This window comes from Nicotiana tomentosiformis, chromosome 7, assembly GCF_000390325.3.
Source record: "Nicotiana tomentosiformis chromosome 7, ASM39032v3, whole genome shotgun sequence".
Taxonomy (NCBI): domain Eukaryota; kingdom Viridiplantae; phylum Streptophyta; class Magnoliopsida; order Solanales; family Solanaceae; genus Nicotiana; species Nicotiana tomentosiformis.
This window is the reverse complement of record NC_090818.1, coordinates 50,640,931-50,653,369: the sequence shown is the minus strand read 5'-3', so window position 1 is coordinate 50,653,369 and position 12,439 is coordinate 50,640,931. Positions and strand designations below refer to the sequence as shown.

The following is a 12,439-nucleotide window of genomic DNA, read 5'->3' as shown; positions in this document are numbered from 1 at the left end:
TTTGGTTAAGGTTGTATAGCTGTTTTTTTACTTTAACGAATGAAAACATGAGTATTCCAGAAGAATGTGAAAGTTTTCAGGAGAATATTTGGATATCATGTAATGTTTTTGATTCAAATAATAACATTAACTTAAAATACAGGAAGAATGAAGAAATAACATCTACTATGATTTTTTTTTTTGGGATGAAGACCGATTTTATAGCAAATCAACGATATGAAATTTCTTTTAGAAAATGCTTTTTCGTTTTCATGCGTGCAAGTAAATGTTCTACCACGAATAGTAAAATAAGTGGCCTCATATTTATTGCATTTTTTCGTAACATTATATTCAAAATTCAATTTGACTTTTGTTTTGTTGCTGTATAGTTTTAAATAAATGTTCATTCTCATGGAACTATTTTAATTTGAAAGGGGAAATGGATAAATCAAAGTACATATTAAACTTTAGCAGTATGAAGTCGTGAATGCAATGAGTTACTCTTACAATCCAATAAAACCTTTATCAAGTACTAGCATTTTAGAGTATTTTGTAATTTCAGCGAAAACATCAAACATATAGTTTTATATTACGAGTAAACTTTGCTTAATATTAATAGACAATAAACACTCGTTTTTATGGTAATTTAATTGAAATCTATTGAGGTTATTCAACATTATCTTATTTTTTTTCACATTATGTAATTTTTTTTCATGAACACAAAATATTTATTTCACCTACAAATGCGTTGTTCACGAATAATAATGTTGAATGACTATATTTTTGACATCATTACGTGTAACAATTATAATAATTAATACTCCTATTTTTGCTGGTAATAATTAATAATCCAATGATTTATTGTTTTTGACATAATAAATTACTGGATATTACATTTCACTCTCCTGGCTATGATTTGAGTTTTTAATTTTAGGTCCAAAATTTCTTAGAAAATATCAAAAAAACTCGCAGAGGATTGGCCCAAACCGGTGCAATCACTCGTAATATACTACAAAAACCCGGGCTTCTCCTTTGCCTCTCTCTACGTTTCTCTCTCTAAAGCGCAAAAACGCAAGTTTTTCAGCTGCGGGTTTTTGATACATTTACAACGAATTACATCACACTAACAGTTAGTGGGACTCAATTACCCGCTAATAAGGTATATTTTTAACTCTTCCTACTTATTAATCCCCCATTTTTTTCAAATTTCTCTAACGTTATATAGTCTCTATTTCTCTCCCCTTCTCTCTAGGGTTTCTGATTCTCTCCTCGTTCCTTTCCATGGCTTCTTACTTCTCTCTTTCTCGCAGTTCTCACGTTCAAATTCTTTCCCTATGGATTCAACGGCTGGGATTGAATCTGATCAGAAAAGGCCAGCGGACGATCGAGGATTCGAAATCCCGGTTTCTAAGAAGGCGCGGCGGGGAATGATGATGATTAGGAATGTGAAGGAAGTGGCTGAGATGGTGCTTGTACTCTCTGCTTTAGGGAAGATGAGGGGAAGTAGGGGTCCCACTGCTGCTGAGAAGGAGATGGCGGCAGAGGCCAGGGACAGATTGGCTGAGGTGTGCTTGAAATTTGGGCCCAAGGATGTGTTTCCGAGTGATGCTTTTGGAGGTGTTATTGAGGATCTTGGGCTTAATAAGCTGAAGGAACAGAGTTTAGGAATTTGGCCTCCCAAAATATCTATTGCTGAGAAGCTACTCCTCGCCAAAAGAAAGGTATAAAAGGTTATGTTTGCTTTCCACTTGCAATTTGAGTCATGGCACTAAAAAAAAGAATGATATATTTATTGTATACGCGGGATTTAGCCAGTGGCTGAATTATTTCTGGTAAAAAGGGGTTCAATTCAATCTCCTTTGCCGGATAATTGTACTGCGATATTGGTAAAAAGACATTTTTTCTTTTGTATATATAACTTGTTGAATCCCCTTTATATAAAGAAAACTTTTAGTGTTATGTTTTCTGAATTACCTTGTTACAATTTTTGTTCGTCCACTGATTTGGCCTTTTAGTTTGGTTTGCATTGTTTGCTTGTTTGAGGGTGATTGTCGTATGGGAAAAATTGTATTAGCCATTTAGTGTGGCTTGCATTGTTTGCTTGTTTGAGGATGATTGTCTTATGAGACAAATTCTAAAAGAACTTATAGCTCGTGTTTGGTCACCCGAAAAGATCATATTTGAAGCTTGGAGGTCTTTAGCATTTGAGTTTTGAAGGATAATTGTTAGATCAAGTGCATGTAGATTTTTTCTGGTTAATTTGTTGCCCTTCGGCTGTAAAATGTAGCCAGCTAGGAGTATTGGATCTGACGAGGAGCAAGTATACTGCTTCTAGACAACCAAATGAAGTCAAGATAGCCTGTTGAGTTGCCTCTTGTATGTCTAACCCAGTTCCATTTTTATCTTTTTCCTTTCTGCTTTTAGATGGAAAAGACACAGGAATTTTCTCTACCTTCTGCCAGCTATTCATCTCAAAGGTCTCAAACTGCAGTGGGTACAGCAGCTGAAAGCCATAATGCATCACAAACTAAAATGTTTCCTCAACCAAGTCAAACGGTAAATTCATCAGGAAGCTTCCAACCTGTTTCATCTTTGGGACATGGAACTCCTGTAAGTTCTGCATCTTTACCCTATCAGCTGCCTACCAGTGAGGTCAGGCCTTCAATCTCCGATGGAGTGGTCTCTGGTAATCTTGCAAGGGATTCTTCTTCACCAGCACCTCCCGGAGTTGGAAGACCACATTTCCGAATGGATGGACGACCAAGTGGATCTTCCCATACTTTGCAAGTTCAAGGTAACGTATATGTGTTCATCTAAAATGTTCAAGGTTCTTTAGGATCCTAGTTTGTTAAGTGATTCCTTCAATGCGGAGCTTTACCGACTTGTCGAGAAAAAGGGGGAACTTGTCCAAATGACGTGTAGGTTAGGAATGGAGGATAGCTTGTGTAGATTGTACAATTGCTTCACTTTAACATCTTCTAGCTTCAAATAAGTAAGAAAGAGTGCTAGGTGAATTATTAGGTTGAACATGCTTAATTATCAGCATGGTTATCGTCTAGGTTCAGAGTTCTCCTTTGAGTACCATTCTGTTAGAAGCTTAGGTCATCCTTCGTTCTACTCTAACTAATCTACCTGTTCGCCTTTTCTTTTCAATAATACATATACAGACCTAGTTTTCTGGTCATGCAACATGGGAGTTGGCTTTGCCAGCATTTTGTCTTCGTGAATGCTTTCCTTTGAATTTTGACCTTCTATTGGCTTTTCATTCTGAACCCTCTGAAGCTTATTGGTATGTAGCAGCTACTGGCAATCATTCAACTGTCAGAACTCCAACTTGGTCGGTGCAACCTGCATCAGTTTCTTCAGTAAAACTTGGGGCAGATAACAAGGTGACGCCACATGCAACTATTAAAGTTGAGGGAGGTGCTGAGGTTAGGTCAACGATGGTACCACAAACAATATCTAGGCGATTTATTACTCAGAGCACAACTGGAAATGTACCAAGCGTATACCCTCATTTACAAGGCGCAAGCACTATTCAGGCTCCTCCTCCGAGCAATACTCATTCTGAGATTGGCAAGCTTGTTCAGAAGTTTTTACAACCCCTGCTTCCCGAGCGGCTTGCATGGACTGCACCATCCCGTGATTACATGAATAAGACTTTGACTTGCCAAATGTGCAGGTCAACAACAAATGAGGTTGACAATGTACTTGTCTGTGATGCTTGTGAAAAAGGCTATCACTTAAAATGTCTTCAAACAACAAATCAAAAAAGTATTCCTAGAGGGGAATGGCATTGTGGAAAGTGCTTGGCGATAACCAATGGCAAGCCTCTGCCCCCTAAATATGGCCGTGTGATGCGGAACATCAACGCCTCTAAAATGCCTACAATTGCAGCTGGGGTTCAATCATCTCCAGATAGAAAAGGCTTTGGTCCGAAAGAGAAGGTTAGTCAGTTGAACATTATGGGGAATGGAAATGTTACATTGCAGAATTCCACTACCATTGGTATAACAAATAATCTTAACCATCTACCATCTGGGCCAAAGATGGAAAATGACAAAAGAATAGGGGGAGCTGATTATATGTCCATTAAAGGAAATATGGAGAGTAAAGTTTCTTCCGCAACCTATTCAACTAATTTGACTTCCGGAAACTGTTTAAATAATTTATCAGTATCTTCCAGTGATAACTGTCTCTCTCCTCCTGCTCACCCATTGGTTCATAGATCTTTGGAAGAGAAGGTGGTTGAGGTGAAAACTCTGCCTCCTGCAAAATGCGAAACAGTTTCCAAGTCATGTGATCTCTCACAACCCTTCAATCACCTACAGGCCAATGACCATGCACGACTAGCAAATACTATAGAGATACCTTCCCAGCAGTTTCCTGGTAGTCAGTCCATGGTTAGTGATTCCAAGGAATCTAGTGCTAGAGCAAGTTTAGCTAATAGTTCAAGTGATGAATGTAAACGAGAAGATCAAGGTGGTGGACGGACAAATCCTGACGAAACTCCTATTGCCAGTAATGGGGATACTGAATGTGTTAGCTCTACATCGGACCTCTTTCATACCGTTGATTGGATTGGCAATGTGCTTCAAGTTGCAGATGAGAAACATTATTACCAATCTTGTCGCCATAATGGGTTCATATACAATGTTCAGGAATATGCTCTTATTCGGTTTGAGGATGAGAGATTGATTCCTTCAAAGCTTGTGGTAAGGATTTGAGTTCATTAAATTTTAACCGATCTCCCTATAAAAAAGTTATTGTTTGCAATATTATGTCCTTTTCAAGTAAAAATGTACTGAGCATTGTTGTTACTATCTTTGAAGGGGAGCCTTGGTGCAATGTCAAGAGTTGCTGCCGCATGTGACTTGGAGGTCACGGGTTTAAGCCGTGGAAACAACCTCTTGCAGAAATGCAAGTTAAGGTTATGTGCAATAGACCCAATATGGTCCGGCCTTCCCCCAAACCCACTCATGACGGGAGCTTAGTGCACCGGGCTACCCTTTATTATCGTTCCTATCTCTGCATGGAGTTATCACTGCTCCAAATTCTGGATGGACTAGGTTCACCAATGAGACTGTAACCTGTGGCATCTGAAGCCACCTCATGGAACTTTGTCATTGATTTGTGCATGTTAATTTATTGAATGCAAGTTTTCCTGTTTTTGCCTCCAAGTTGGCGTAGTGCCCTTGAATAGATGCAAATTTACAGTCATGCATGCATACACAAAAGATACCTTGCTTATGTATATATTCACGTGAGTGGTGGCGTCAATCTGGGATCTTCTTTCCTAAAGTTAAAATGTTTGGACCAGCTATGATTCTTGCAATACTATTTTCCCAGTGGGCAATGGAGGGAATGTTTTACTCCTAGCAATAAAATGGATGTCTATGGCAGTACTTGCTTACAAATTCACTTCTTTGGTATTCTTGCTAGCATATAAACACTCTCTTTTCATATGTATCCTTGATGTTCACATGGAGAAACCTTTTTCCATTCCTTCCAGGCTATGTGGGAGGATATAAAAGCAGGAAAGAAATGGGTTACTGTCAATCGGTGTTACTTCCCAAGGGACTTGCCACAGGGCGTTGGCCGCCCATGTAGCTTGGAAAGCAATGAGGTAAATAACTTATGCTGTGGGCTGCTCTCATAGCTTCCATTGATCTTATTTTTTTGAAGAAAGGAAAAAGCCAAGTGCCGCTTCGTTTTTTATGATCCAAAAGAAGAAGGGAAGATGAGTTAGGCCAATTTGTTGGGACTTTATTTGCTTTTGGGGGTCAATTTGTGAAGTGTGTATATTTGCCATGGCTTTGTTTTCTTTTCTCTTTTGTATCTTTATTTTGGCCCTTAAAAGGGGTTGCTCTTGAGTAAGGTTTGCATTTACCTTGATAAAAAGCAGAAATTTCTAATTGGACCCCAAATTTCAAATTTCTTGGACCAATATTTTCCAGGATTCAAGAATGTATTGACTCCTGCTTTTTCTTATATGGAACAAATATGATAACACCAATTAAAATATAATATCTGTGTTTCGTAGACCTCCATTATCAATAGCAAGGAGTCGGATTTGCTTTTGTGTTAATTTAGGCGTCTCCCGTCATCCATCTCCCTTCCAGTGGGGAATTTAGGTGTCTCCTACTACTCATTGCTTACATAAAAGTATTTTCTACCTGTTTTTGGTCCCAAGTGATGGAGGAGAATGAGTTTTGTGTACTTGGATCTTTGACGTGCTGTTTCAGGGTGTGTTTGATATGAAGGAAAACATTTTTCAGAAAATGTTATGTTTTCCAATTTTCCCATGTTTGGTTAGATCAAATGTTTTGGAAAATATTTTTCTCATGAACTCATTTTCCTCCAATTGGAAGAAATGTTTTCCCCGCCAAAAGGAGGGAGAACTTTTTCCAATCCTTTTTCAATTTTCCACACCCTATTCCCCATGTCCTCACCAGTTCCACCCCCACCCCCACCCCTCCCCCGTTCACCCCAGCCCCTCACCCCGCCCCGCCCCAACTCCCCCTCCACCGCTACCCTATAGTGTTTGCCTAAATTATATATATTTTTTGCAAATATATTCTACTCGCTAACCAACAACAACAACTACTCGCTAACCAAATACTGAAAAATATTTTCCGGAACACTTTTTCACTCACCAACTAAACATGGGAAAATAAGTGATAAAATTACTCATTTTCCAGCAAAACATTTCCAAGGAAAACATTTTCTAACATACCAGACACACCCTCGGTCAATTTATCTAGCAAGGAGGCGAATTGATTTTGTTTTATTAAGGTCTCTCCCTTCTTCCGTCTCAAAAAGGTCCCTCCCATCTTCCATCTCCCTCCCAGTGGGAAATCTGCACCGCTTCTCCTTGGGTATCACTTTGCTGCGTTTTGCCTCTCTATAGGTTTCTTTGGAAGGTGGGGAGTGTGAAAATCAGTGAACATTTCTGTACTACCCATAACTTATATAAAAAACCTTTGGAAGGTGGGGAGTGTGAAAATCAGTGAACATTTCTGTACTACCCATAACTTATATAAAAAAGTTTTGCACTACCTGTTTTGATCCCAAGTGATGGAGAAGAATGAGATTTGTGTACTTGGATTGTGGACCTACTGTTTCAGTCAATTTGGAGAATTTTTACAAACTTATAATGCTTGGTAGTATTTTTTCTGATAAGGAAAGAAAGGGAATCAAAGTAATGCTCGATTTTATTTAAATTAGTTAATTAAGGACTTGGGGGTTTCTATGGCATGAGCTTCAGATCCAAATTAATCTCTTTTCAGTTAACGTTTTAATTTTCAATGGTGACAAATATATTTGACATTTCTATTTGTTTTTTTAATTCCTTTTGTAGACAATTGTATGATCAGGTGGGACTTCAATCATCCTAACGTAACTTTGAAAATTTAGAGTTCAAATGAGCTCTAATCTATTTGCGCTTTTACATATATCTTCCTTTCAAGAATCTTGTGTTTTATCAAGGAACCATGCCTAAGTGACAATGTTAAGATGCCGAGCTACTAAAATAATTGCGCTTTTGGGTTTTGTCATCTAGGAAAGTCTCATTTAGGGTCCAAATTGATATTTCTAACCTATCCTTGTGCTTTAGACTTTTTCCTATCAAGAATCTAGTGTTGTAAGTGGCAATGCTAAGATGCTAAAACACTTGAGCTTTTGGGTTCTATTATTTGGGAAAGTGAGTTAATCTCATAGAATAAAGCTTAGTACTCTCCTCGTTACATTTTATATGACGGTGTTTGATTGGATACTTAGCTTGAAATTTAATTTGAATTATATTTATTATTGTGTGGAAGAAAATAATGAAGTACTGGTTGAAAAGTTAGTTTGGGGGAAAAAGTCCCATCAAAATTTTAAAATTTAAATACGTAAATGAATTTGATATCTTGAAAGTTGTGAACTTTTTATCAAGTAATGTATCTGTGAGGTTTAGCACATTCCAAAACGTCATATAGACAGTATTTCGTTCTTCCTTATGGGTGAAGTTGCAATTTGGGTTAGATTGAAGTTATTTCGTTTGAAGTTATAATCTCACCTGGTGGATTACTTTTATGTTTGTCATTCCATAAAAGAAAAACGTTAGTCCTATATTTCATGTTACACTATTTAAAGCAGCTGTTTAATTGGTAGCAGAGGATCTTCCTTTAGACTCCAATTAATTTGTTGATAGAGCTATAAGATCTTGTGGAAAATGGATCGCATATTTGCTTACCCACCCCGCAAAAAGAAAAAAGCTATCTATTTTCTACTTTAGCATGTACCGATAGAGTTGCATGCTATAAGATAATAAGATTCCTTTACATCATTGCTTTTTCTTCCACAGGTTTATTTGTCTAATTGTAGTAGCACTGTGATGGCTGGCCAGATAGAAGGTCCGTGCGAAGTACTTCCTTCGAGCAAGTTTAATGAAGAAAGAGAGAGGGTATCTCGCCTAGAAACAAGGTCTAATGGTGGATTACGGCCTCTCTACATATGCAAGTATGTTGATTAGATCTGCTTTTGCACCTCTTGTTGGTTGATATGGAACAATTCATTATGGATAGTGCATGATATAGATGATTCTCCTTTTTGCTTTTACTTTGATCTGGCAGGAGTCACTGTACGTTGTTTAGTCTAAACTCTAAATGGAGCATGGGCAAACTTAACTCTAATTCATGGTTTCACTTGGTGATGATTCAGTAAAAATTCATATTCAATGCTGATTAATGGTGATGCAGAAGAGATCCCCTTAAAATGCTGGAACATGATTTTTTTTTTGTTGAGATGGTAACATATTGAATATTAATATAAAGACTACACAAAAACTGTGGAGTCACCCTTAATTACATATAGGAAGGAAAAAGACTCCTAATCCTTGGTCTTCTCACAAGGAATCTAAAACATCAAAAATAGAGACATGTTCTTCTAAATGCAGAGACAAAATAGTTCAAGGAACTTACTTTTATCCTCTTGTGACTTGTGTACAATTGATTAGCTAAATGCAGAGACAAATTGGGGATCCCAGCTTTCACATTAATAGCTCTAAATTTCAGTTTACGTTGCTGATTTCCCCCCTTTTTTGGTAAGTAATTTAATCAAAATTTATTGATGCAGATGGATTTATGATGAATCGAAAGGGCTATTCCGTGACGTTTCCTGTTGATTTAGGGTTAGATGGCGATCTTCTGTATGTTGCCACTGTTTCTTGGCTCTTCTCTCTGATTAGGTACAGATCCATTTCTGAGTTCCTAGCTCTTTTAATCTGTTCAGAATGTTAGTAGTGTGTCATTATCCCCCTTCTGCTTTTCTACAACCTCCTTTTATTGGTGCTTGTGTGGGCTCAATGAAGTGGGGTTAAACCTCACTTCCATTTTGTTTTATCAAGTAATAAAGCTCAATGCCATTTCTGAATTGGAAGTTTGGTTTCTGCCTCAATTTTAACATACATCATTCCTTTTGTGTGACAAAAAATAAGTAACTTCAAATAATTGGAAACTACTTCCGTACAATTAAGGCTTATTTTGGATACTTGTATCTTCTCCATTCATTTTCAATGAAAAAAAATGGTCTCCACCTGACTATATTGTTTTTTTGCTTTTCATATTTGATTTATTCCAACTAGGTGTTATTTTCATCTATCTTTCACTCGGTCACTTGTTTCAGCTGTAGCAATCTTTTCTCTTTCACTTATAAGGTAGTATTACTTATTTGCTTCCATTTTAGTGTCGTGCATATGAACTTTTATGTTACTCTTTCCCAGAGTTTGTCTATTGTCTCATTTACTGGATGCTGCAACTTCTTTCACACTTAAATAACGGTAAATGGCCAAAATTACCCTTCAACTATTCGATATAGACCATGTTTACCCTCCGTTACATTTTGGTACCAATCAAGTCGTTGCCATCTAAATTTTAGACCACTTCTACCCCTTAAAACTAACGGATTCCACGTCCTATACATAAACCCACATAAAATAATATTTCTTTTGTTGAGTTAGACAACCAGGTGGAAACATAATAATCCTACCCCACCCTTCTTCCCTCCCCACCCTACTTTTCTTTCTTCTCCACCCCACGTTTCCCTTGTCACTCTTCTACCATGAAAGACTCAAAAAGCTTCCACGAGTATCAGCAAGAAAAATTTGGAAAAAATCTACAAACATCATGAAGCAAAAATGAAAGAATTAAAAAGCTTCCAGAAGCATGAGCGAGTAACATTTGGAAAAAAATTAGGAATCTGCAAACCTCACAAAACAAAAAGCCAAAAAACGAATCAGAGCCCAATTTTCTTAATCGATAAACTGGTTTTGTGGAAAAACAAGAAATTGGCTTCCGAAAACTTGTCGAAAAACTTCTCTGGTGTCCTCCATGGATTTCGGTCAAGATCCTTCATTTTTATCTAAGCCCAATTTTCTTAATCAAAAACTTAATTGGTGTTTTACACTTCTTGGTTTTTGGAATTTGATTCATAACAGTGCATTTTGGATCAATTTTGTATGATGATATTTTGGCTTTTGCTGAAAAGGAAGGTCTTGAAATGGGTCTTTCAGGAAAGAGAGGGTTGAGGAAGGAGAACGAAGAAAGAGAGAGATGGAGAAAAAAGAAAGAAAAGGATAATAAAAGGGCATACAACTATTTAAGTGTAATTAGTATAGTGTAACTCTCAATTCTGTGGGTTAATCGGTTTGTTGGGTCGGTTAATCTGTTAGTTGGGTCGGGTTAAATAGGTTAGTGGTTTTTTCTTCCCACCCAGGCAGCTTATGTAGACAGCTGTTAGTTTTAGGGCAAATGTGGTCCAAAATTTAGACGGCAAAGACTTAATTGGTATCAAAATCTAACGGAAAGTAAAACTGGTATATTTCGAATAGTTGAAGGGTGTTTTTGGCCCTTTTCCGTTTAAATAGAGCATAAATCTAATCAATGAGTGGAGTCAACGATGTTCACTTTTGGATTGACAGATCATGTTATTCTAATTGGGTACGTTTAAACCGAGATAGTCAATTATCTTGGAGAATTTGAACTACTTGTGCTATAAAAGTGGCTCTCATCGCTGTTACCTTCCCCAAAAAAGTGGCTCCCATCTAACTTTTCTAATAAAAGATATTGGAAGTATCTTGAAGGTTGTCCTTGTAAAAAGAAAGTGTTTTGAAGATTGTACTTTAGTTTTTTCCCCTTTTGGCTGTAAGTGATTCGTTTATAGGACATCATAAAAGGAAATTTAAGGCGTTATTGGGGACGGGGGAGTGCTGTAAGTGTGCTGAACTCCTCTGGCTGAAAGCTTTCCACGAACTTGCGCTTACCTCCATTAACCTGTCAGTTATCGAGCCTCTTTAACGTCCTGTGAAGCTATCGTCATGGTTGATGGTCCAAACTTGAGCCTCCCATTGCTAAAAAATTGCATAAACTGAAATTGTGTGCAAGGTGCTAAACCTGGGAAAGAAGAGGGAAATGAGGGAACAACATGAAGAAATCTTTTTTCCCTGAAAAGTAAAGCTCTTAATCATTACATAAGCTATTGTAAAGATATTTTTCTTATAGTAGTTCAGTCTCCTTGTGTTTGTTTATGACTTTGACTTGCATCTTATTCTCTCCAAACATGCAGCTTATTGAAGCACTGGCCCCTCGAGCATTCTGGAGGAAGTCTTTGATGGTTTACACTTTACAACATGTAGCTTTTGTTTTGATCTGTATCATTCTTTCGATAGTTATAGCTGTCAAGGTCCCAGTTTCCTTTTTTTTTCTCCCTCAAGTTATAACCATTGAAGAGGCTGCAAACAAGTCTAGATTTGATCTATGGTAACAGCCACCCTAAGAGAGCAATAGTTTGTATATTGTTGGTTCAGAAAATTATGAAATAAAAGTTACATTGCTTTTCGGCCTTCGCTTAGCATTCTTCTTCTCAGTTGTCTGTCCCTGCATTTTCCTACCCGAATGCATTCGTTGCTAAACAGATTTCTTCTTCTCAACACATCCGGAAGAAATTGTTAGTTGGCCTCAATGATAGTTGTTTTCTTGCACTTTGTGTTATTATCCCTGACTAAGGTAATTCCTTTCAACGTGGGGATGCAATCTGCTCAATATAAGTAGCGAGCATTTTGACTGAGCTGTTCGATTCTTTTTTATTTGAGCTGAAATGTTGAGGATGATGTGACTTTTGAAGGTTGGCTAGTTTCTTAGTTGTGAAATGTATAATGGAATAAATTGAGTTGTTAATTTTGGCTTGTTAACAAACCTGGTTGTAATCTTATTTGAAATCCAGTTGCCCCATTCATGGGCTAAGAGTTATAAAATGCAGTACCTATATCTTAATCTAATTGAAATTTGGCTTTATTCTAGACTAGATTCTAGATGATCAAGGTTGAGCATTTGAAACTAAAGTTCAGCTGTAAACTATCATATATGTAAGTTTATATTCGTGTATGCTCCTGTAAGATGCAGATTTCCATTGCATTTGAGAA

The 12,439-nt window shown here is 37.3% G+C and overlaps 1 protein-coding gene across 2 annotated transcripts; it reads left to right on the top strand.

Annotated features, from left to right (window-relative positions):
• Window positions 1–980: 980 nt before the first annotated feature.
• LOC104088393 (uncharacterized) lies at window positions 981–11,868 on the top strand. Of its 2 annotated transcripts, none has more exons than XM_070181522.1 (8): window positions 981–1,138; window positions 1,290–1,700; window positions 2,404–2,773; window positions 3,280–4,694; window positions 5,492–5,605; window positions 8,327–8,481; window positions 9,097–9,208; window positions 11,584–11,868. In XM_070181522.1, the coding sequence occupies exons 2-7, from the start codon at window positions 1,314–1,316 to the stop codon at window positions 9,143–9,145; spliced, it is 2,490 nt and encodes an 829-aa protein (XP_070037623.1). In that variant the 5' UTR covers window positions 981–1,138; window positions 1,290–1,313; the 3' UTR covers window positions 9,146–9,208; window positions 11,584–11,868. The 2 variants fall into 2 exon arrangements, with proteins under 2 accessions (XP_070037623.1, XP_018623640.1); XM_018768124.3 differs by having other exon boundaries at window positions 3,262–4,694.
• The last annotated feature ends 571 nt before the right edge of the window (window positions 11,869–12,439 follow it).